Source organism: Eucalyptus grandis, chromosome 9 (assembly GCF_016545825.1).
Source record: "Eucalyptus grandis isolate ANBG69807.140 chromosome 9, ASM1654582v1, whole genome shotgun sequence".
Classification (NCBI taxonomy): domain Eukaryota; kingdom Viridiplantae; phylum Streptophyta; class Magnoliopsida; order Myrtales; family Myrtaceae; genus Eucalyptus; species Eucalyptus grandis.
Genome location: NC_052620.1, coordinates 1,801,479 through 1,826,273, shown reverse-complemented (window position 1 = coordinate 1,826,273; position 24,795 = coordinate 1,801,479). Strand labels below are relative to the sequence as shown.

Here is a 24,795-nt window from a genome sequence, read left to right as displayed (position 1 = left end):
ATGAATACGTGCGGTGCGGTGTAATCTGTCCTATGATTAGCAAGTACATTTTCGGTGAACTTTAACCGTGGTGGGTTCTCGTGTTCTGTTCGTTTAGAAGGAGGAATTGAGAGGCGACAGCAGATCGGGGGACTGCAGTAGAGTGAGTGAATGGCGGGAAGTGAACTTAGTTACGCTGTCGGTTAAATTTGGGTTTGGATATTGGGCTAAATTAGAGTTTCTTGGGCTTGGGTTTAAGCCAATATTGCAGCCCATATTGGGACCGGGCCCCAAGGCTCGGCCCGTAATCAAATTCACTCTGCTTCCTCAATAGTCAAATTCTCTCCCGCCTGTTCTTCGTCTTCCGTAATCTTCTCTGCAAAATTCTCAGTTGGGCTACTTAGGCTTAAGGGTTTTTTAATAATTTTCGGATCGAAATCTTAATTGACATTCAAAGTTCGTCCTATATAGCTCCTTTTGGTTAAAAGTCAAAAAGGAAAATAAGTGAATCAAGAACGTGAATCACTTATGTAGATAGATACATGAATCGGTTGACTAAAAGTTGAATCCTGAGCTTGTTCTCTCGGAGTTCTAATTCAACTAAGTGGGGAATACATTTTGTTTTGGCTGTAATTTTCTAAAAATGTGACACACTACTCTATTATCGTTGGCTGGTGATTGCTTGTCATTGCCGATTCAAATTGCTAAAACGATGCTATAACTTCTTTTTCCGTTTTCGTCAGAGATGAGTCAAAGCTTATACAAGAAATTGTGAAACGGATCTCAAGTCATCTTGACCGAATGCCTTTGCATGTTGCTAAGCACCCGGTTGGGATAGAATCTCGAGTGGTTATGCTAAAATCAACGTTAAACCTGTAATCTAATGATGGTGTTGCGATGGTGGGATTATGGGGACAAGGAGGTATAGGGAAGACAACCTTGGCGAAAGCCCTATACAATTCTACTTTAAGACAATTTGAGGGTTCATGTTTTCTAGCAAATGTTCGAGAAACATCAAAAGGTTGCAAGGATCTAGTTACTTTGCAAGAAATATTATTAAAAGATACATTATTACTGCATCAAAGATTAGAAGTGTGCAATGTTGATAAAGGTATTGATATAATACAACGCAGACTTGGTCACAAGAAAGTTCTCCTCATCCTTGATAATGTGGATGACTTGCACCAGTTAGATGCTTTACCAAGGGAAGGCAAGTGGTTTGGTAATGGGAGTAGGATCATTATTATTACAAGAGACAAACATGTGCTGACTTGTCAAGGGATAGATCAAGATCATGTTTATGAAGTTGAAGCACTAGATGACAGTCAGGCTTGTGAGCTGCTTAGTAAGCATGCTTCTCTGATGCACCAAATCAGAATAGATCTAGTAAATGGGGCTCTAAATTATGCTAAAAGTCTTCCTTTAGCACTCGAGGTGTTGGATTCCTTATTTTGTGGTGAAACAAAAGATGTATGGGAAAGTACAGTAATGAAACTTTCTAGGATTCCCAACAAAAACATTAATGACGTGCTCAAAAATAGTTGTGAGGGACTAGATGAAAATGAGAAAGAAATCTTTCTCCACATTGCCTGCTTCTTTAGGGGGTGGAACAGGGAGCATATAAAGAAAATTCTTGAAAGTTGCGATCTTGAGACAACTGTAGGATTTGAAATTCTTGTAAAGAGGTCCTTGATAAGAATTGAGTCCGACATCGTAGAAATGCATGACTTAATTCAATTGATGGGTAAGGATATTGTGAATCAAGAATGTCACGATGACCCCAGAAGACGCGGCAAACTATGGTTGTATAACGATGTTGACGAGGTTCTATCACATGACAAGGTAAGAATTACGGTTAGGATCAAAGTTGTGCTGCTTTTTTTTTTTTTTTAAACTTTAATTACTAATAATATGTATTAACCTAAAAAATGTTGTATATGCAGGAAGATTGTGCTGTAAAAGCCATAGTGTTGAGGCTACCTAAGTGGACAGAGATGTGTATCCATCCCGATGTTTTTACAAAAATGAGAAGGTTGAGATTGCTCATCTTGAGAAACCTGCAGGATTGTTTCCAAGGTCCTTTAAGTCTTCCTAAGGGGCCTAGTTGGTTTGCATGGCCTGATGTGCTCACCGGCTTACAGAATTTTCCTCTAGTTCAAAGAAATTAGTGGCAATTAGTATGATCAATGCTAGTATCACAGTTTTGCTTAAACAATTTAAGGTGAGCATTTACCTACGTAGACCTTTTCATTGTCTACTTCATTTGTATGTGTATATGTGTATTACATGTACTAGAACACGAAATGAAGTGGTGTTCCCTAGTTTTTGAAGGCACTTCTCTTTTTATTTTTTCCCCCTTCCAAAATGACCCTAATTACTCGAGTAGGAAATATGTTTACGTGCAGCAAAATTGGCATTTAAAAATTAAGTGAAACAGCTTTATTAGAAACTGATACACAATACAAAGAAATTTTATAAACATATGCCGAAGAAAAAGAATTTTCAAGGTTTGAATGCATTGCGCTGTAAACGAGGCATTCTTAAATGCTTAAATCAGTTTCTGAAGAGCAGCATTTCTAAGTAGACGAAATTAAATATATATTAGAAACTTTGCCCGTAATGCGTGTGCCTTTAGAAATAATTTGATATACAAGATCCACACGGTATACCGCTAGTTTCTTAATTGAAAGTCAAAGCTAGGTTTTGAGTTGAATATATGAACTTTATTTCTTCAAAATATTTTAAAAAGTTGGTTTCATTGTCTTTAAATGGCTTAAAAAAAGTTTCTTAATTTTTGGGAAAAATTCATTGTGATAAAATATATATTTTTGACATAAAGCTATTATATATAGTCTAAACCAGAATAGAAAAAATGTTCATTTCGGTGCCCGCCACATGACATTCACTATACTTCCACGATTGGCACATGGCATAACATGTGGCTTAAACTTGTTAGTGGCCTCCCTTCACATGGTTGCCGCGTGGCGCTCCAATTTATTTTTATGATTGTAACATGGCATGACACATGGCATACTTTTACCACGTGGCCCACTTCTGACCAATATCCATTAGCTTTTTTATTTGTCATTTCTATATTCATTCTCTCACCACATATATGTATAGATTTATAATTATTGGTAAAGTTTCTAAGTGTTTACTTATTTCTCATTGCAATGTGCAATTCTCAGCAAATTAGTTCACAGTAACTTTGACTGAGATGTTTGTTCCGCCATATTTGCAGGACTTCCAACAATTGAAGTACATTAATTTCAGCTATTGCCAGTCCCTAATTCGTATCCCTGACCTCTCATGTACTCCACATCTCGAAAAATTGTTTCTCTCTTATTGTAAAAACTTGGTAGAAGCCCATGAGTCGATTGCATATCTTGAGAAGTTACAGGAGTTGACTTAAGGTGGGTGCTCTCAACTTGGTGTTTTTCCAAATGTGCTCAAGACAAAAAGACTCAGGCATCTTCTTCTTGGAGATTGTAAAAAATTGGAAAGGTTCCCTGATATTCCACATAAACTTGAAAGGCTGACAGATCTTTCATTAGAAGTGACTACTATTAAAGAACTTCCATCATCAATAAAAAATATTGTTTCTTTGAAGATATTGATCTTATCTCATTGCAAGGATTTGGTAAGTCTTCCGTCTAGTATATACAAGTTACATAACATTGAAGAGTTGGAACTTCGGGGTTGCACATCATTCATTAGGTTTCCAAAGTACGATGATTCTGCTGATCCATCTATGAAGATTGTACTTCCAAGTTTAAAATATTTAGACCTTAGTTGGAGTAGTCTGACTGAATTGGAGTTTCTCAAGAATCATTCCTGTTGTCCCAAATTGAGTGCTTTACTTCTGGGGGAGACCAAAATAACTAGCATTCCAACATTCATCGTTGGGCGCAAACATTTAATATTTCAAGCGGCGTGCCATGTTCATATTCTAGGCCGGATGAGGCTCGATCCCCATGCTTCTAACGGTAGAGATTTTCTCAATCGTGCTTTGCAAATGCCGCCTCTCCATGTAAGACTCTCTCTCTCTCTCTCTCTCTCTCTCTCTCTCTCTCTCTCTCTCTCTCTCTCATATTAATGTGGAGCGTGTGCTTGTATATTGCAACAGCAGGAAACGATAGATAGGAAGCTTAAGAAAAGCAAATAAATCTAAAGTGGTTCTACACGTACATGCATATGATGGAGGTGGCTTCCGTTCTTTTATAAGAATCATTTCTATCACATGAGACTTGTCTATTATTATAAGCAAGGATCAATGTTTCTCGACTCATTTACAGAGCTCTAGTTAGAAGTGAAATTTGCTAGGATTGCTTTCTAAACTCAAAATTGAATTCTTCTATTCAGGAACTTTCCAACAATTTATCTTATAACAGGGTCTTTATTATAATTATCATGAAGCAGAGTTACCAGAGTGGGTCCTCCCTATTGAAAAAGGTTTTGTATCTTTTAGGGCTTCTAAGGACTTGTGTCGCAAGTTTCTTGGATTTGTTCTCTTTGTTTCATAGTACTGATGAACAGGATCATGGGTCACAATCATTCTGCAGGAATTTTGAAGCTAATGGCCGATTGCTGTATAATCGTAGATGTAGGCTTAATGGAGATTATATGTTGGCATCATTCACACCATTTGAGCTGTTGGAAGCAGTCAATTTCGGTCAAATTTATGGGAGTCATGTACAATTTTGTGTTAAAGTATCAGGTGGAGTCGCAAAAAAGTGTGGATTCCGAATAGTATGCAAGCAACTAGAGGAAGATTTAAAAGTTAAGCTTCAAGATCTAATGGATCCAGCTTTACTCTACGAGTTTGGTCATGAATCAACATATTCAAAAGCCATGGTTCCACTTATGCATGGAATGATCAAAACAGATATACAGAACGACTTGCAAGATTGTCCAGCGACGCCACTTTCAGCATCACGACAGCTCGTCTCCCATCTGACAACACCGAACTCTGATGGATGTAAGATCGCCACATACCAACGACGGAGGCGACGAAGAGAAGAAGTTTGTGTCCCTGAAACAGAGTCCCTAGTAAACCGACGGCAATGGAGACTGGAGAGCAAAGGCGATGGACTACCACCGTCGACCGAGGCCATGGAAACTGATGACTTGAAGGATGTGTAGCTGAGGTTCTGGGCTTCATGCAGCTTGCTGAAGATCAGGTAACACCTGGCACATCCCAATTGTATTAAGTTGATGAAATATTTGACCTGGACTTTGAATTCGATTCCTTCGTGCTACGATTGCGTGGGAACTTTGAACGATGTGTTGCTGAATTTGTTCGAGAGGCGTTGAATTAGTGTTTCTTCGTAACTTTTGTTTGTGGATGCTTTGTAGTGAATTCATCACTAATCGATGTTACACGCTGCTACATCAGTAACAAATCCATGGAAGGTAGCTTTTCTTTCTTTCTTTCTTTCTTTGAGTAGGTGGCAATTTATTGAAAGAAGTAGGTGAAGTCAAGAGAGGGGGATTTGGGTGCTTTTGAGGTGCCTAGCAGATGTGGATCTGGAGTATGTACCTATTATAAAGATCATGCAGCGTGTGATAGTTTTTTCAGGACAATTGAATTGTGAGAAACTTTGATAATTGGGATTGGACTCTGACGCCATGTTTTACAAGGCGCTTGAAGAGGCGAAACCATAGAGGAATGAATAAGATGCAGTGAGACCAAAAGAAGCCACCAGTCAAACAGTCGAGTTCTTTTGCCACTTGATAATTTTGGCAACTATGGAGAAGTGAAAACCAAATTGACATGGAGCGTGAGAGTAATATGAACATCGGTTGTGCCCATGGATGATGACCGGTTAGGCAGTGATATTGTTTCGCCCCATGGACTGTGGATATGAAAAAGAAAAAATCATGAAAACACTAGTTTACATAAGTTATGCAGTAGAATAGTCACAAAAGCACAAGAAGCTAATTTTCTATTCTGATTTCTGAGGCCTTGGCAACAGTTCAGGATTCTTTTTTTATCCTTCCGTGCCACTGCATTTATGAAGGAGAATGACCTAGAAGCCAAAACTTCTGGAAACTTTTGAAGGTCTTGAGGGAAACCTGATTAATGAAAGATGAGCTTCTGAGGTACCAAATATAGGACACGCTAAAACTCGCAACATTTAGTTTCTCATATCAGTTGCTGTTTTTGCTTCAATGTTGTTAGAGCCATATCGGTTCGACAGTTACTTGGGATTTTCATATGTATTACAGCATGAGTATGTGGTGATAATCATTGCTTGGAAGTTTGTGAGGAGTATATGATACAGGACCTGCGGGATCTTGATCAAAAAATATATGAGACATGCATTCGTCCCATTGGTAGCTACATATTGATATTAAAATATTTCTACTGCTGGCAAGTTGATGCTAATTTCCTTTTGAATTGTGTGTATGCTTATATGCATGCATGCATGAGAGAATTTTTTACTCTTGTCCTCATATTTCTTTTCTCCTGACAAGTAACAAGACCTTGCTTTTTTAACATAAGGCAAAGCTTTTGTTGGACAGCCTTGAAGTTCCAACTGGATAAGATGTTTTCAGTAGCCGGGTGCATTTCACATATGTTACTTCATTTTCTAATTAAGATGATTAGTGTTTCAGTCTTAATTAGTGAATCATTTCAGATTGTACCCTTTGATTGAAGAGCTGTGTGATTGTTGAGGATGGTAGCGTTGTTGTGGCAGGAAGAAATTGGACTAATGAGACATGAAATGTATATTTGTTTTTTTTTTTTTTTTTTGTGACCCAGGGAACCTCCGTGTGCCGTCTTCATTTGGAGTAAACCCTGGAGTGAGTAGAGTCACCACCACCCTTACTCTTCGGATAAATCGTGGGTTCATTTCCAACAAGGCAGACGATATAGGGATTCAAACTCTAGACCTCTCGCGAAAAGAACTAGCGCCCAACCACTACGCCGCCGCCACGGGTGGTGAAATGTATATTTGTTGTTGCTTCTTCACCCCCATCTAAAAATTATTGGGGAAAAGTATTAAAAAAGTCTTAAATATTATACGTTTGTGTCAATTTAGTCTTAAACATTTTTCACTTTGTGCCAATTTAGTCCTTTCGGCTAATTTTGATCGATTTTGCTGATTGGATCCGGGGCTGGTGACATGACACGATTAGGGTGACGTATATAACTTTTAATAATATTTTAATAATTTTGAAATTTTTTTATTTTTTTTTTCTTTACTTTTCTTTTTTTTTCTTCTCTTTTTCCTTCGCCTCCTCCTTCCTTTAGCCAATTGCTAGACCTCGGCAATTGGCTCGGAGCTCGCCAGCTGTCGCCTTTGGCCGATCCAACTGGAGGAAGGAGGAAGGGAAGGAAAAAAGAAAATAAGAAAATGAAAATGAAAATGAAAAAATTTAAAGATATTAAAATATTATTAAAAATTGTATACGTCAGCGCCAATCATGTCAGGTGAGCCGATTGATGCCTAGTCAACAAAATCCTATCAAAATTAGCTGGAAATGACTAAATTGGTAAAAAGTGAAAATGTTTAAAGGTGCGTTTGGTAACCACTTACCAAAGCCCTTTAGAGGCCTAAAGGTCCTTGGGCAAATGCCAACCATTTTGGCAAAAAATTTTGAGCCCCCATTCCCCAAATGCCAGCTTTGTCAAGCTAAAAGCCCAAGGGAGGTGAGGACTTGCCTTGGACTTTCGGCTTTTTTGGCATGCCCACGCGGCACTTTGTTCATATTTTTTTTTTTCGAAATTGTCTTCATGAATCTTTTGTTTTTCTGATTCTTGCCCTTGTATGCGACACTGTTCATCTTCTCCGGGAAGGTTCAGTTCTGTCTTACTGCGAGGGGCCGGCGACTGCTAGAGGGACGCCGACGACCGTCGGGGGGTGGCGCGACCGACGCCGAGCACGATCGAGGTCTGGGTCGCCGCGACTTAGATCTGGGGCAGCAAGCGGTCTTCTTCTTCATCTTCTTTCGCGAGCTTCTTCTTCTTCTGCGAGCGGTCACCGGCGAAGGGCGGCGGCCGCAGCGGCGACCATCGCCGGACAACCGACGCCGGGGGGTGGCGCGACCGCCACGCCATTTGGGTCGCAGCGAGGTCTGGGTCGCCGCGACCCAGATGGGGCGGCAGGTCGCGCGACCTCGCTGCCCTCGGATCTGGGTCACGGCAGCGTCGTGCGACCTCCCGCGACCTCACCACCCAGATCCGGGGATGACAATGTCCTCCCACGACCTCGACGCCCGGATCTAGGTCGCCGAAGGTCAAGGCGGCGTTGCGTGACCTCGCCGCCCAGATCCAGGGTCGTCGGAGGTTGCAACGGTGTCGCGTGACCTCGCCACCCCAAATTCGGGGTCGCCGGAGGTCGCTGGCGGCCGCTGTCTTTGTTGGTCAATTTTTTAAAATTTTTCTTTTAATGATTTTTTTTACCACAAAGATCCTTTGTAAATATAATTCCCCAAATGTCATTTTGCTCAAAGTACTTCACAAAGGACTTTCAAAGTACAATTTACCAAACACAGTTGCATTTTAGACAACACCTTTAACTCAAAGATATTTGCATTTTCCTAAAGACTTTCCCCAAAAGTGGTTCCCAAATGCACCCTAAGATTAAATTGACACCAAAAAAAGGTTTATGATTAAATTGGCACAAATGCAAAAGATTTATGAATTTTTTAACATTTTTCCCCAAATTGCCAATAGCACTTTGTTATAGTTTTGAATGGATGCCCTCAAATTATCCACTCCCAGTTTATTATTGATCATTTTTATGTCTCACCCTTTAATATTTTTTTAATATTAAGAGAGACATGCGAATGCCTTGAAGACTTGAACAACTTTGACAAGAAACTAGAATTGAGCAAACAAGAACCTTAGAACGGACGTTTTCATTTTTGCAGTTGAAAAAGTAGCTCCTGGAGATGGTACTCTGAAAAATAACAAATTCTTCCATGTAGTACTAATCAAGAATATGTAAAAACTTGTGAGTACTGTACTTTGTATGATCAAATTTTTAGCATCTCTGCTACACTTCTTTTCCACGGTCTATACCTCTAAGAGAGTTTGGAATGACTTGAATAGAGACCCAACCTTAAGGACCTCAGCATATTGTACTATAAAGACATTAGTAGTCAGACGAACTACAGAGACCGATTCAGAAAAATAAGAGGACCAAGATTCATCTGATTTATCAAGAAAAAACATTTCATATGTGAATTTGGAGAACAATATGTCCTCAGGTAAAGAACGAAAATTCCTAATATATAGCATATGTATCTTTCGAAAGATAAATTATTTTTCAAATTCCAGGATCGCTAGCCTAACTAGTATTCTTCTTGCATAATTAAGAGGATATTGATTTCGATTCACAAGTTTCGCTGGTGTGGCCAATGATGTGAAGTGGTTCTTTGACATTACATTCCAAAAGATGTAAATTCTCAACATAAGTGAGCCCGAAACAAAAATTGATTAGATTAAAAAGATGCATTAGCTCCAACATTCTGCTGAATGCTACAGAACTCCCAAGACACGAAAACTGAATTACATGTCAATTTATCAAACAAATGGTTTACATAACAAGCCAAACCTACATGACTCCAGGATATTGCATATTTACAGGCTAATTTGTGGTCAGACTAGCTTTTTTAGAGATCTTATCCACAAAATAACTCAAGATAAAGTCCGATACACTTTCTAGTTAATTTAAATCAATATGCTTCCGGAATCTCCACAGGAAGCGTATGAAATAAGGACAGAGAAATAAAAAAAGTTACAACCAGGGCTAATTCAATGACAGAAGATGCACCCGAGCAAACAAGTATTCTTTTCCAGCTATCCAAGCCCCAGTTTGTGACCACTGCACATCCTCCCAGTCCAGATTCTCCTCCAATACCTATTCAAGAAGGGTAGATAGATCGATGTTAAAGTTTGGGCTCCTATCGTTCTTTTCTCCTCGAAAAAACAAATCACTTTATTTCTTGTGAGTATACTGTGCTGCATACTGTTAGTAGTATGCCCTAAATTAACTTATTAATAAAAAAAAAAAAAGTAAAGCTTCATGCATGTGCACGAATTCGTGCACATGCACGAAGCGTAATGGTCAGCGGTTGCTGACCATTATGCACGTACAAAAAGTAAAGCTTCATGCATGTGCACGAAATCGTGCACATGCACGAAGCGTAATGGTCAGCGGTTGCTGACCATTATGCACGTAGCATTGATGGTCAGCAACCGCTGACCACCATGCCACAATCGTGCATGAACGGTTGCTCATGCACGATGGTCGTGCATGAGCAACCGCTCATGCACGATCGTCCACTATGGACGATCAGCAACGGTTGCTGATCGTCCATTGATCAGCAACCGTTGCTGGTCATTTTTTGATATAAAATGAGTGAGGGACGAGTGTAAAAGATATATTTGTTTCCGCTGCGTACTTTATGTTAATATTTCTTATACATCCCCAAAAGTGGTATCAGAGCCAACCTAAGGCGTTTTCGTGCGTTTAATTGATTTATAGTTCAAATATGTTTTTGCGTTCTAATGGCCAATTTATTTTTGTTAAGAGAATCGGTTCTCTTGCTCTTATGTGGCCTATAGAAGTTGATTGATTTATGTGATAAATTTAATCAACTAAGCAAAAATTAGAACTAAATCAATTTTGAATCAAAAATCCATAACTTGTTGTACTTGATGTTTATATTTTGCAAATGATATGCAGAATTTTATGCATGTCTTCCAGAGCTTTAAATTTTGAATTTATGGCTCGTAAGGAAGGGTGGTGATCATGGAAAAATCCCTAATTGTTGTGATTGTTGTATGGATGAATGTATGATGATTACAGGTATTCTTTTTGGGGATGTAATTATTAAATGGAGGCTGCGCCCTTCCTTTTATTTTACTTTAATTTTCTTGATATGTAATTTTTAGTATAGTTTAGTATTTCAATTGTTGATGTAAATACTACAAGAGAGAAGGAGCCATTGGAGGAGCCATTAAACCGGTGAGCTCTTTGGGCCCGGTCTTTGAAGAGTTCAAAGATTGAAGAAAAAGTGAAGAGCAGGTCCATATTATTAAAACATTAAAATGGCTAAATGGGTCTCTTTGGCTCGAGACCCATTGAACCATAATTCCATGATCACCACATAGGATAGATATTATGTGATATCTATTTATTTATTGTGTTTATGGTATCGTGCATGTTAAACGGTTAATGTGCAAAGTGAGACCGTTAATAACGACCTAAATCTCCTTACAAAGAATATTAAGTCGAAACGGGTTTCGGACTCGTGGCCTTCCATCGTCGTGGTTTGATCCAATATTATAGTGGTTAATTAACCGGTTATGGATACATAGGGGTTAATTACCATTTATAATATTGGACCACTCCATTATGCATATGATCTTTGTGGGGTTGGAGCCAAATGATTTCCAATAACTGTTAGGTGAGGGAATTATTTGTGTTTTCAATACTTGCATGAGACGATGGGCTAGACTTAACTATGATCATAATGCCAATAACTGTTAGGTGAGGCTTTCATGGTCTAGAGGCCGAAGTTATGATTGGGACTCGCATATGATGCGTTGAACAAGCTGGTTCACTCACTAAGTTCATAGGACACCAATAACTGTTAGGTGAGGTGGACTTTGGGCTAGTGGGACTCAATCCCCACTAGTAATCTTTACCCAACGAAGATTACCGCTTCTCATCTTAAGGAGTATGGGATTCGAATATAAATTTAGTGGGAGGATCTATTTCATTTAAAGACCAAAATGAAATAGTTATTATGAAAAGTACAACGGCTAACAATTTATTTTCTGCAACAGATATATATATTATTACTCTGAAAATGGTGACCACAAACCCACTCGCTTCTATACTTGACAAGAATTGTTTGACTGGACCCAATTTCACTGACTGGGTGAGGAATTTGAGAAATGTTCTCAATTCAGAAAAATTGGGTATGTGCTTGATGAAAAGATGCCAACCTCCTTTCCGAGGGTGGGACCCAAGAGGAGCGTGTCACTTATGATAAGTGGCGTGATGATGACTTAAAAGTTAGGTCATATATGCTTGCTTCTATGAATAATGAATTACAAAAGAAGTATGAATCTATGGAAGATGCTGCGTCGATCATTTTGCACTTAAAGGAATACTTTGATGAGAATGGTCGAACCTCTAGATATGAGATATCTAAGGCATTGTACCGTATGAGGATGGCTGAAGGATCATCTGTTAATGATCATGCTTTGAAAATGATCGGCACATTGAAGAATTGGCTAGGCTGAATCTCGTTATGGACAATGAGTTAGCTGTGGATTTGATCCTCCAATCTTTACCCGATTCCTTCTCTGGTTTTGTCCAAAACTTCCACATGCATAAGATGGAGAAAACTCTTGCTGAGTTACATAGCATGCTGGTAGTTTATGAGAAGGAAATGCATAACACGAGGCCAAATGTAGTGGCTATGGCTAAGGCTTCTTCTTCAAAGGGTAAGACCGTTTTAAAGAAGAATAAATGGAAGAGGCCCGCCAAACCTGTTGTGCAACCAAAACCCATGATTGATAAAGGGAAATGTCATTCTTGTGGTGTCAAAGGGCCTTTGGAGGAGGAACTGTAAGAGGTATCTCGCGAGCTTGAAGGTCAAGCCCAAGAACCAACCTTATGAAGGTATGGTGTTTATGCTTATCGAAACTAATCTTATGGTTAGTGCTGAATCTAGCTCATGGGTTCTAGATTCTGCCGCAACTTCACATATTTGTATGTCTTTGCAGAATCTGGAAATAAGCAGAATGCTAGGGCGAAATGAGATTATCTTGACATTTGCCAATGGAGCAAGAGTTGCTGCATTAGCTATAGGGACTTTCTGTTTATGTTTGCCTTCTGGACATGTAATGGTTTTAAAGAACTGTTTGCATTATAAGAATGATGTTAGGAACATCATCTCGTACCTCGTTTGGGTAAAGAGAATTATGAATTTTCTTTTGTTGATGATGTATGTTCTATTTATCATAATAGAATATGTGTTGGTTCTAGCATATTAACCAACAATCTTTATACCATTACAATGTCCGGTAATGTGATTACCAATATCAATAAGCAAAATAGAATTGATATAAATGCCATAACTAATAAACGCCCTAGAGACGGTCCAAATAAAAAGTATGTTTGGCATCTCCGATTAGGTCATATTGGAGAAGACAGAATTAACAAGTTGAGTAATGATGGATACATTGATCCTTCAAATTTTGAGTCATACTCGACTTGTGAGGCATGTCTTCTAGGAAAAATGACCAAAGCGCCTTTGTGGGACAAAGTGCGCGAGCTGCTGACATATTAGAATTAATACATACAGATGTATGTGGACCAATTAATGAAACTGCTAGAGGTGGTTATAGTTACTTCATTACCTTCACCGATGATCGAGTCACGGTATGGTTATTTATACCTCATGAAGTATAAATCTGAATCCTTTGAAAAGTTCAAGAAATTCAAGGCTGAAGTTGAGAAACAAACAGGAAAATGTATTAAGGCTCTTCGATCATATCGAGGATGTGAATACCTTAGTACTGAATTCCTGGACTATCTTAAAGAGAATGGCATTTTATCACAATGGACACCTCCTGGAACTCCAGAACATAATGGTGTATCTGAACGAAGAAATCGTACTTTATTAGATATGGTACGGTCTATGATGAGTTACACCGATTTGCCAATATCCCTTTGGGGATATGCCCTTGAGACTCGCTGTATATATACTGAATAGAGTGCCGTCCAAATCTGTTCCAACTACGCCCATGAGATATGGCATAGTAGGAAACCTAGTCTTAATCATATTAAGATTTGGGGTTGTCCAGCTTTCGTGAAAAAGCTGAAAATGGAAAAATTGGAGGCAAGATCTGAACAAGGTCGCTTCATTGGATATCCAAAGGAAACTCTTGGATATTATTTCTATTTTCATTCAGACCAAAGAATTTTGGTATGCAAGCACGCTTCTTTTTTGGAGAATCAGTTCGTCCAAGAAAGGGGTGCTGGACGGAAAATAGTCTTACAAGAAGAAAATAATGAAGTGCCAAACAACCGAGTTCGGATACCAATCCCGATTCAAAGTGGGAGCTTCGATACACAACCTCTTAGGAGAAGTGCGAGAACGTCTCGCCCACCTGCTCGTTATAGACATTCGGTTGATCATATTGAACCATTATTCATTGTGAATGATAGTGATCAACCCGGTGATCCTAAAACCTATGAGGAGGCGATGTTGGACATCGATTCTGGTAAATGGCTAGAAGCCATGAAATCCGAAATGGATTCAATGTATTCCAATGAGGTATGGACCTTGACTGACCTGCCTAATGGTATTGTACCAATTGGCTGTAAATGGATCTTCAAGAGGAAGATGAATGTTGAAGGTCAAATTGGAATTTACAAAGCACGGCTGGTGGTGAAAGGATATCGTCAAAAAGAAGGAATTGATTATGACGAAACTTTCTCCGTGGCCATGCTAAAATCCATTCGGATTATGTTGGCTATAGCTGCACACCTTGATTATGAGATATTTCAAATGGATGTCAAAACGGCTTTTCTAAATGGTTTTCTCGATGAGGACATCTATATGGAACAGCCACGGGTTTTGAATCCAATAGTGAAAAACAGAAGGTGTGTAAGCTTAAGAGATCCATTTATGGACTCAAACAAGCCTCCAGAAGTTGGAACATTCGTTTTGATGAGGTAGTCAAATCGTTTGGCTTCATAAAAATCCGGATGAACCTTGTGTATACAAGAAGATCAGTGGGAGTGCAATTGCATTTCTAGTTTTGTATGTTGATGATATACTTTTGATTGGAAATGATGTACCAATGATATCATCAATAAAACTATTCTTGTCACAGAAATTCTCCATGAAAGATTTAGGAGAGGCAACCTACATTTTAGGTGTCAAGATCTATAGAGATAGATCAAGACGATTGATTGGCCTCTCACAATCTACGTACATAGACAAAGTGTTAACACGGTTTAACATGCAATGTTCCAAGAGAGGATTATTGCCTTTTAGGCAAGGGATCCGTCTTTCTAAGGAGATGTGTCCCAACACTCCTGAAGAAAGAGAGCGGATGGCAAAGATACCATATGCATCCGCTATTGGAAGCATAATGTATGCTATGCTATGTACTAGACCTGATATTGCGCATGCTGTAAGTATTACCAGCAAATATCAGTCTGATCCAGGAGAAGAGCACTGGATAGCAATCAAGAATATTCTTAAGTACTTGCGAAGGACTAAAGATTTATTCTTGATATATGGAGAAGGAGAATTTAAAGTTGTAGCTTATACTGATTCCGATTTTCAATCGGATCCTAATGATTATAAGTCTATATCCGGGTTTGTCTTTACATTCAATGGTGGTGCAGTTAGTTGGAAAAGTTCCAAACAAAGTATAACTGCTGATTCCACCACTGAGGCAGAGTATGTAGCTGCTTCTGAAGCAGCAAAGGAAGCCGCTTGGATGAAGAAGTTTATTTCTGAACTAGAGGTCCGACGCTTGTGGGACTCAAATTGTAGAACAACCGAACCGACTCGTTTCAAAGTGCACTTCGAGAGGTATTTCGTTTAACTCCCTTTTATGTTTAGATTTTTGATTAAAACGCACGAACAACGCCTTAGGAGAATCATGTGTAAAAGATATATTTGTTTCCGCTGCGTACTTTATGTGATAAATTGAAAAAGACTTCGTGTGTATTGTCTTCTTGTTCCGGATCCGCTCTTCACCATGAACAAATATTTAGAGTTCTCTAGTTGCTGAATATTGAGAAAAAGTGTGCGTGTGTTCTTGTGTCTTTGAGACACGAGGAAGAGAAACAATTCTCTCGTTCGGGCCGTGACTATTATACATCAAGAATACGACGGATTCTTTCCACGTGATTGCTAGCACGATCGAAGTTGTGGATATCCGAAAGTTCTCTCCTCCGTTCGACGTTCGTTGTTGGTGTGTCTGAACTAGAGGTCCGACGTGGGACTCAAATTGTAGAACAACCGAACCGACTCGTTTCAAAGTGCACTTGGAGAGGTATTTCGTTTAACTCCCTTTTATGTTTAGATTTTTGATTAAAACGCACGAACAACGCCTTAGGAGAATCATGTGTAAAAGATATATTTGTTTCCGCTGCGTACTTTATGTTAATATTTCTTATACATGATTAAGAAACCCCAACACATACTTATATCACTAATTTCACTGGCATCTGAATTAAGAAATGTGGCGTCCTCCCGCGGCGACGACCTCCTTACGGCGACCCTCGGCCCTTAAGGTCCGCCTCGTCATTTATTGGTCCTTGCGCTATACCATTGCGGAAGCGAGTATATAATTCCATCTTGACTTGTGCTAAGTTCGTACCATTTATCCGACGGCTAACACATTTCCTAAACTACATGTATGTGGCACCAGCTACCACACCCCCGGCGATCCGCAATTGCCCGACCATCCATTCAACTCCCCATCGTCCAACGCACTTAATTTCTGACTCGCCTACCGCATTCGGACCGGAATTCTCACCAATCCTAACCCGGACACACGAGCAGGATATTCTCGCACAATATAGAACGATAGGACCACCACTTGCCTCGGGTCCTTGAAAGGTGAGCGGCGGGCACGGCTGTGGCGAGGTGAAGCGACGACAACGCACGGTGGAGCTGCTGGCTAGAGACGACGTGGCTGGGGGACGGCACGTGCGAGTTCTCCTGGTCGGCAGCGAGCTGAGGGATGGCGGTGAGGGAGGCTGGTGGCGCGGCTGGTAGTCGGAGGCAAAACGCAAGCGAGACGGGGAGGATTTTCTGGGTTACTTTGCTGAAATCGCCGCTGCAATAGAGAGGGAGAGAACTGGGTGCCGAGAGATGCGAAGGAGAAAGAGCGGTCTTCTGCTGGCCTTCTAAGCTCCGGTTGTTGACTTTGATAGTCAACAATGTGGCTGAGTTGGTGGCCATTTGGGCCAGCGGCAGCTGGAGGGGAACGTGGCTTCTGCATGTCTCGGTCTTGAGGCTTGCTGGCCACCGAAGGAGAGGCAACGGCGAGTCGTCCAAGAGAGGGAGGCGTGGCTGCATCACTCGGGAGTCAAGGATCTTCATTTGCTGCATGGAGGAGGGGCCGTTTAACGTGGCTGCATGGTTCAACGTAGCTGCAAAATTTGGAGTCAATCTTCCCCATTTTGTTGACTCCTTGATGGACGTGTGCATAGCTGAAAATATGGCCGCTTGCATGGCTATCCAAGGAGAGAAACGGCTGTGGTGGGGCGCACGTAATTCAAGTCTTCAGCTCGGCTGATTGGCGGGGTAGCTCCGGGGTTAACGTTTTTCTTCGTGCTGACCGCATTACGCGAGAAAATTTTAGACGAGGTGCTGTTACGAGAGCGTGACAATATGTGACGTCTCAGTACGGCGAGGGTGGTAATGAAACTGGGCCGTAAGTGGTGCCAACAACGTAGTCCGACGACATACTCGTCGACTCGTCACAAATTGTTACATATTCGAGGTTCGGCGAAATCCAGATATCACAAGAAACATGAACAAGGATCATGCGCATGTACAGACTATAGCTAGCAATATTCTAATCTCCAAGTGAGACATGTAGTTTTGGCAAAATGTTACACAAATTAGCAAAAAATGACATGAACTGACATGATGAGGATTTCACTTTATGTACACTAAATATTGAGGGAAGAAGACCATGTGATTTCTCTAAGCTTACTGTAACAAGGTGAGATATGTCCTGGAATGTTGAAATTAGTAAAAAGCACTAGGAATCTTCCAAGTCCAAGAAATGCAAAGCACACATGCAAAATCCAAAGAAAGGAAACTAAATAATAACGCTAATAATACCTCCAGATGGTCGGGGGGCAGAGGAATTCCGACTGAACGCATAAATTTCTGGGGAAGAGGCTTCTTACATCGAGACCACCGAAACACATCAATCACAGTATTTTCAGCGTCATTTCTCTCTCCATTCACGGAATGTGAGTGGTGATTTTGGGATTTCTCTGTTTCAGCTTCATGCATTTGAGAAGCTGTAGTAGCTTTGACCATCTTTTCTCCAGTGAAACAAAGCTTGTACCTTTGATAAGTCAACAAGAAAAAAAAATTCGCTCAAAAGTTGCATTGCTAATGAATAATCCAGGTGAAACTATGTTTTGTGCCCGAGCATTCGAGTCATTCCTATATTTTTCTGCAATTTGTAGTTTAAAGTGAAGCCAACCATAGATGCAATGAACATTCTGAGAAATAAAGGTCTCTAACAGAATCGGCAACTCAGCTTTGGCACTAAGGTTTAAATTTCAGTAGACAAGTTCCTGTATACCGCACAAGAAGTCTGCTCCATACTCACACTTATAAGACCAAGGTCAGCAGAAGATACATGCAGTACCAATCGTGGGAAACAAACTCCATGAAATGAGGATTTCTTATTCCAGAAAGGCAGTTGGTAACATAAAGATTTAACATACTGTTCAGCGTGCGTAATCAATTGTCAACGAACATCTATGAATGATGCTAAGTATATACACTGCAAGAAATATGATACCTGCAGGAATGAGTCTCCAGATAGAGCACTTCTCCTATTTTCAGACGTGCAGATGTATATAGGGGCAGGCCCTTGTCCGCGACAATGCTCAAGCTATCTTCAATCCTACACAAAAAGCAATTACCACTAATCAAATGAACAGAATCTTAACAAGCAAGATAGAGGCACATGACTTAGACTTGACCAGCTAATGACCTAAGCATGCGCAACTAAGACAAAATACTTAACAGGCCCTCGTCCTACAAGCTACAACCAATCAAGCACGTTAGCCTTAACTTTTCATTAATGGGTATGTTGGTGATTTTAAGTATGCAGGTGATTTTAAGCATGTAGCCTTAGGCGACGGTGAGGTTAATTCTTTAGGTGCTCATTTAGCCATTGACTAAATTTGACACATGTGACATTTGATATGGTATACTTTTTTATGAACCACTATATCTTTTACACGATTTTCCTTGGAAAACTAGATCTTTTGCCCAATTTTCCTCTATTCCCAGATGTAGTTGCATGAGCGCGGGGAGATCAGTATGGACTATTCCCATCCTTTCAGGAATGTGATTGGTGGTGAGAACACAAAAGACATGTCGCTCAAAAGGTCAAGGGGTTCCATCCAAAATAAGCTCCAAAAGCGGGAGTGAAGAGATGACAGCATGGGGCTCTTCAAGCCAGCGCAGAAATTGAGAGTATACATATGTACTTATGCATGAAATTGACAAGGGCAGCTTCCTACGACATGCTAAACCAAAACAGAAGGGATAAATTCCAAGATTATGGTGCTTGAAAAGCTCAACTCTCTAGAAGACAAACCGCTGGAAATAACAAATGGGAAACTAAAACTTACCAAGGTTCATTGCAGAGATCGTATTGTATTGGAACTTCTCGTACAAATTGTTGTTGCCGCAGTTCATTCTAAAGGACAAAAACCAATTTTATTAGATTAGCTAATTTGCATGCATATAGAGAATAATATAATATGATACAACATTGAATTCAATGGTAATCATGAAAATGAATTTGCAATCTCCAACACCTGACAACAATAGCTGAAGCCTTTTACGAACAAGGGATCGCTACATGATTTCCCCTAGCATAACCTAAGGCTTCTAAGGTCTCATGTTGGGATATAATACACGAAAATGATATAATCTTGTAATTATGTCAACGCGAAAATCACCAGAGAATTAAACGAGAAAATTAGGATACCATAAATTTACGTGATTCGGTCCGAGTATCGGTATCTACATCCACGGGAAAAGCCAGCAGTAGATAATTCACTAAAATCGGAGAATCAGAGTTTACAATCACTCAAGTATTTCCCACACCTAAATTTAACCCAAAATCTTAAGTGTATAAATAATAACTCGCTTTTGGGTATAAAGTCACAGCAGCATATGCCAAAAGAAAAGAATCTCAATCTTTCTCATGCAGCCCCTCTCTCTCTCAGCGGCGTGCGGCTTCTCGCTGATTGTACGTAGGGCTTCGGCGGCTCAAACCTACAAAAAGTTCCGTTTCTTCTTTTATACGTGTGCGTGTGCCCAAGGTCACCTTTGACCTTGGGCCCCACCTTTTGCAATTCTTCACGTTCAGAGGACTTCACGCCAAAGAAAGATTTTGGCAGTGGAAATATGGAAATAAAGAAACAGAGACCTGGGCCCACTTATTGGCTTCTTTGCGTCCCCGGTTCCTTGCGCGTGCAGACTTGGGCCCACGTAATAAACTTTCGGCTTATGCAGGTTTCGCAAAATGAAGAAGAAACTTTGCTCAATTTTATTTTTATATTTCTTCTTTTCCAAGTGAAGAACTCGACACATAATTTTAACACCTCATGTACCTTTCTCAATACAGTTCCATCAAAATGTACATCTTCTGGCAAAAAATCTCAAGGTCATTGTTTCATTTGTCCAAACCACTTTAACAAGCTTATATTGTCTTGTCATCCTTGATAAACCATCATCAATTCAAGTAAATTCATTTTTACTGTATCACTTGTAATGTGCCGAAAGCTGTTAACAATTTCCCAGATTATGTAAATATATGGAAAGAGTTTGATGGGCAGCGAATGCGAGAGAAAAGAAAGATTCCATGGTTGCTAGCCCACGTGAAACCAAAGTAAAGCAAAATGAGTTGAGATCCATGAGTCAAGGAGATCCTGAGATCGGGCACATTCAAGAACTGTAAGAATCCTTTATGCGTTGGATTGTCCTTTGTTTCTTTTCTTGTTGGGCCTTCGAAGGTGGAATCCTGTGTGTTCTGCGTGCGTTTGCAGAATTTGATATCTGCAGGGACTATGACATCTGAAATAGTTTTTGGTAATGTGGGTCAAGATTGAGCGCTCCGTTTTTGTTTTTCTAAAATGAACCAAAATCCATGTGATGGAACGAAATCTGCTTCCATGTGATGGAACGAAATCTGCTTGCTATTTCTTCTTTTCCAAGTGAAGAACTCGACACATAATTTTAACACCTCATGTACCTTTCTCAATACAGTTCCATCAAAATGTACATCTTCTGGCAAAAAATCTCAAGGTCATTGTTTCATTTGTCCAAACCACTTTAACAAGCTTATATTGTCTTGTCATCCTTGATAAACCATCATCAATTCAAGTAAATTCATTTTTACTGTATCACTTGTAATGTGCCGAAAGCTGTTAACAATTTCCCAGATTATGTAAATATATGGAAAGAGTTTGATGGGCAGCGAATGCGAGAGAAAAGAAAGATTCCATGGTTGCTAGCCACGTGAAACCAAAGTAAAGCAAAATGAGTTGAGATCCATGAGTCAAGGAGATCCTGAGATCGGGCACATTCAAGAACTGTAAGAATCCTTTATGCGTTGGATTGTCCTTTGTTTCTTTTCTTGTTGGGCCTTCGAAGGTGGAATCCTGTGTGTTCTGCGTGCGTTTGCAGAATTTGATATCTGCAGGGACTATGACATCTGAAATAGTTTTTTGGTAATGTGGGTCAAGATTGAGCGCTCCGTTTTTGTTTTTCTAAAATGAACCAAAATCCATGTGATGGAACGAAATCTGCTTGCTATTTGTTTTGGGTATGCCGTCCAGCTATAGCGAGATGAATAAAGAGAATATTCAGTGTCATGTAGGACGATATTGGTGGGATGATCTATTTCTTACATGATTTGTTTTTCTGCCTTCTTCTGTACGTTAATGATTTTGGGCAGTCAAGGAGATCCCGATTGAAGTCCAAGCCTTCTGCATAAACTTTTCACGGATAAGGGAAGCAGCTGGGCTATTTACGTTTCTCAAAACGAGATTTGTAGGAATAGTTGCATATCTCTATCTCTCTCTCTCTCTCTCTCTCTCTCTCTCTCTCTCTCTCTCTCTCTCTCTCTCTCTCTCTCTCTCTCTCTCTCTCTCTCTCTAGTTGTAATAGAAAAGAGGAACATTTTGAGGTTCTGTGGCACCATCTGATTGGTTCAGCCAGACAAGCCATTCTTGCACTTTGATTGATCACAAACGACGGAGTCGTCGATGTTAGTAGAATCACACAAGCTAATATTGTTATTGGCCTTGCCGGTGGCAATTTCGGGGTCATGGAAGTATTCTATCGTGTCGAATTAAAGAGCATATTGTTACATATAAGGTTGATCCGATTATGTGCAAAGACACCTACGATCACTCCATTAACCAAGTAATTCAAGCTGATGGAAATAATCTGCTTGACTAAATACGTCAATCGGGCAAACCAGATCGCTTTCGTTTCATCTCCTTCACCGTTATTGGCACCATTCTGCGGGCACCTCGATCACTTTCGCTTCTGTAAGTGCTCGCCTGCCTGCCTGCCATACCATTACTATGATTGGGGGTAGGTCTATTGAATGGATGGGTGGGATTAAATGATTCAATCCAAATAGATTTATAGCTTGTTTTGATTCATTTTCACATAGTACAAATCTAGCGATCCATATTCGACTCGATTTAAATTGCTAAAATAATTTAATATTCAATTCAATCTATGAAAAACTCAAAGTCAAACTGAGATGAAAGTACGGAATGAGTGAGTGAGAGATCAAGTGAAAGAAGGAGAGATTAAAGAAAGAATTATAGAAATGGGTTGGGTTTAAGTAAGTTGTAATTTCATTTATGATCCATTTCGCACTTATTTATGACTTATTTACTTAATATTATTATTGGTTAATACCTTGAAAAACCCCAAACTGGTACACTTGTGACAAATTTACCCTAAACTATTTTTTTGACCATAAAAAAACCTCAAACTGGTATACCTGTGACAAATTTACCCCGACTAACTATAAAAAACCCTAAACTGGTACATTTATGACAAATTTACCCCAAACTAATTTATTCAACCACAAAAAACCTAAAATGATAAATTTGTGACAAATATACCTTATACTAAATTAGATTAATACTACAAAAAAATCACAAAAATTGTAAATGGTGACAAACGGAGCGTAAAATTCTAAATTGATATATCGGTCAACTGTCACGTGCTATTTAACTTAATAATTTGAAAATAAAATTTAACGAAAACTAACAGAGGGTAAATTTGTCACAAGTGTATCAATTTGGGGTAAATTTGTCAAATGTATATCAATTTGGGGTCTTTGGTGGTCAAAAAAATAGTTTGGGGTAAATTTGTCACAAGTGTACTAATTTGGGGTTTTTCAATGTATTAACCATATTATTATACCTTTCACCAAAAAAAAAAACCATATTATTATACCATATATTAACTTATTTAACATCCATATGGGTAAAAAAAATGGATTTATGAGGCAATTTAACAGGTCTAATTGAGAGAAAGCAACTTTCATGATCCATTTATCCCTGGCTTCGATTTTCATGAGGGTCCCAAAACATGAACTCGACCATCGCCTCCACTATGACCATCACCTCAACTAGCCCCAATTCCATCACCCCTTAATGTCCCGGCTATATTTTACATTTTTGGTTCCGCTTTTTTGTTAGAATATAAGTAGATTTCGATTGCTTAGATAATTGAGTGGTTTGGAGCTTGAATAAGTAAAATTTAGTTAACATGAGTAATATAGTGCACACTGCAATTTAAAAGAAGAAGAAGAAGAAGAAGAAGAAGAAGAAGAAGAGAGAGGGTAAAAACTACCAGACACATCCTTAACATAGTCATGCATTGTCTAATCTCTCATAATAAAGTAAAAGAAATGCACATGGTAGATAACTTATGCAATACTCATGGACAAATTAGAGAAAATTACAAAAAAAAATTATAAACCTATTATATTTTTTGGTCTGCCATAGTCCAAGTCTTTGTTCTCAGCCATACTAACATTTATGTTATTCACTCTTCTCACATAACTAAATTGGAACAAAAAGGTGTGGGTAGGAAAACTAGCAAACACCGTTAAAAGAGAATGCCCAGCTTCCTTCATTTCCATTTTTTCAGCTCTTTCAAGAATTTCCATTGATATACATGCCTTGCCAGATAGTCAAGAACCTTATAAATTCAAGAAAAAGAAGATAGCAATGCTTCTTGACATCAGTTACTTCTTTATTCACCAACCATATCCATTAACCCTTCTACCCACAACTACTATTAAGGTATTATCTTGGATATGAGGGTTATTTCAAGCGTAGTGTTTTTTTTAGGGTGATTTTGGGGTTGATTAGAGATCAAGAAATTAATCAAGATGTATTTGGAAAAGCACATTGAGTGCATCTTCAAGAAATATATTCAAGTTACTTCTTGTTAGAATATAATACGAGAAAACGACATGATCTTGCAATTTACGTAAACGCAAAATCACCAGAGAAATAAACGGGAATGATAAGGACACCAAAAATTTACGTAGTTCGATCCGAGTATCGATACTTATGTTCACGGAGAAAGTCAGTAACAAATAATCTACTATAATCAGAGAATTAAAATTTACAATCGCTCACACACTTAAGTATTTCCCACAAGTGTTTCCCACGCTTAAACTTAAGTCTAAACTAAAGCATTTATAAATAAATAACTCACTCGAACATAAACTTACTGCATAAAATTATCGTGCGTTCAAGCTCAAAGTAAAATACTTTACGTATGCCAAAATAAAGAACTCCAACATTCGTCATTCGTCTGCTTACATACGTAAGTGTTCACGTTCCTTTTCAAGGCTTCGCATGGCTTAAAAAAACTTTCAGCTACTCTCTCAAGCGGCGTGGACGTGCAGAGGGTTTCTCGTTCCTTCTTTATGCTTTTATATTGTGTGCCCAAAATCAAGACTTTGACTTTGAGCGCCACATCTCTTTCCTTCTTTAAAAGAGG

General features: G+C 39.3%; 2 protein-coding genes across 2 annotated transcripts; both read left to right on the top strand.

The window, feature by feature from the left end:
* Nucleotides 1-876: 876 nt before the first annotated feature.
* On the top strand, nucleotides 877-2,147 carry LOC104420084 (disease resistance protein RUN1-like). The gene is made up of 2 exons (XM_039301880.1): nucleotides 877-1,821; nucleotides 1,923-2,147. Exons 1-2 carry the CDS (start codon nucleotides 877-879, stop codon nucleotides 2,145-2,147), a joined length of 1,170 nt encoding a protein of 389 aa, XP_039157814.1.
* Nucleotides 2,148-3,583: 1,436 nt separating this feature from the next.
* LOC120288210 lies at nucleotides 3,584-5,171 on the top strand. Its single transcript, XM_039301760.1, has 2 exons — nucleotides 3,584-4,009; nucleotides 4,371-5,171. The coding sequence occupies exons 1-2, from the start codon at nucleotides 3,954-3,956 to the stop codon at nucleotides 5,119-5,121; spliced, it is 807 nt and encodes a 268-aa protein (XP_039157694.1). The 5' UTR covers nucleotides 3,584-3,953; the 3' UTR covers nucleotides 5,122-5,171.
* Nucleotides 5,172-24,795: the final 19,624 nt, after the last annotated feature.

Bases quoted from the DNA above. Each gene is read 5' to 3' on its own strand.
- LOC104420084 (XM_039301880.1), top strand. From the start codon at position 877: ATGGTGGGATTATGGGGACAAGGAGGTATAGGGAAGACAACCTTGGCG. The intron at 1,822-1,922 runs GTAAGAATTACG...TTGTATATGCAG, and splicing joins AGGTTCTATCACATGACAAG to GAAGATTGTGCTGTAAAAGC.
- LOC120288210 (XM_039301760.1), top strand. From the start codon at position 3,954: ATGCTTCTAACGGTAGAGATTTTCTCAATCGTGCTTTGCAAATGCCGC. The intron at 4,010-4,370 runs GTAAGACTCTCT...ATCTTATAACAG, and splicing joins TGCAAATGCCGCCTCTCCAT to GGTCTTTATTATAATTATCA.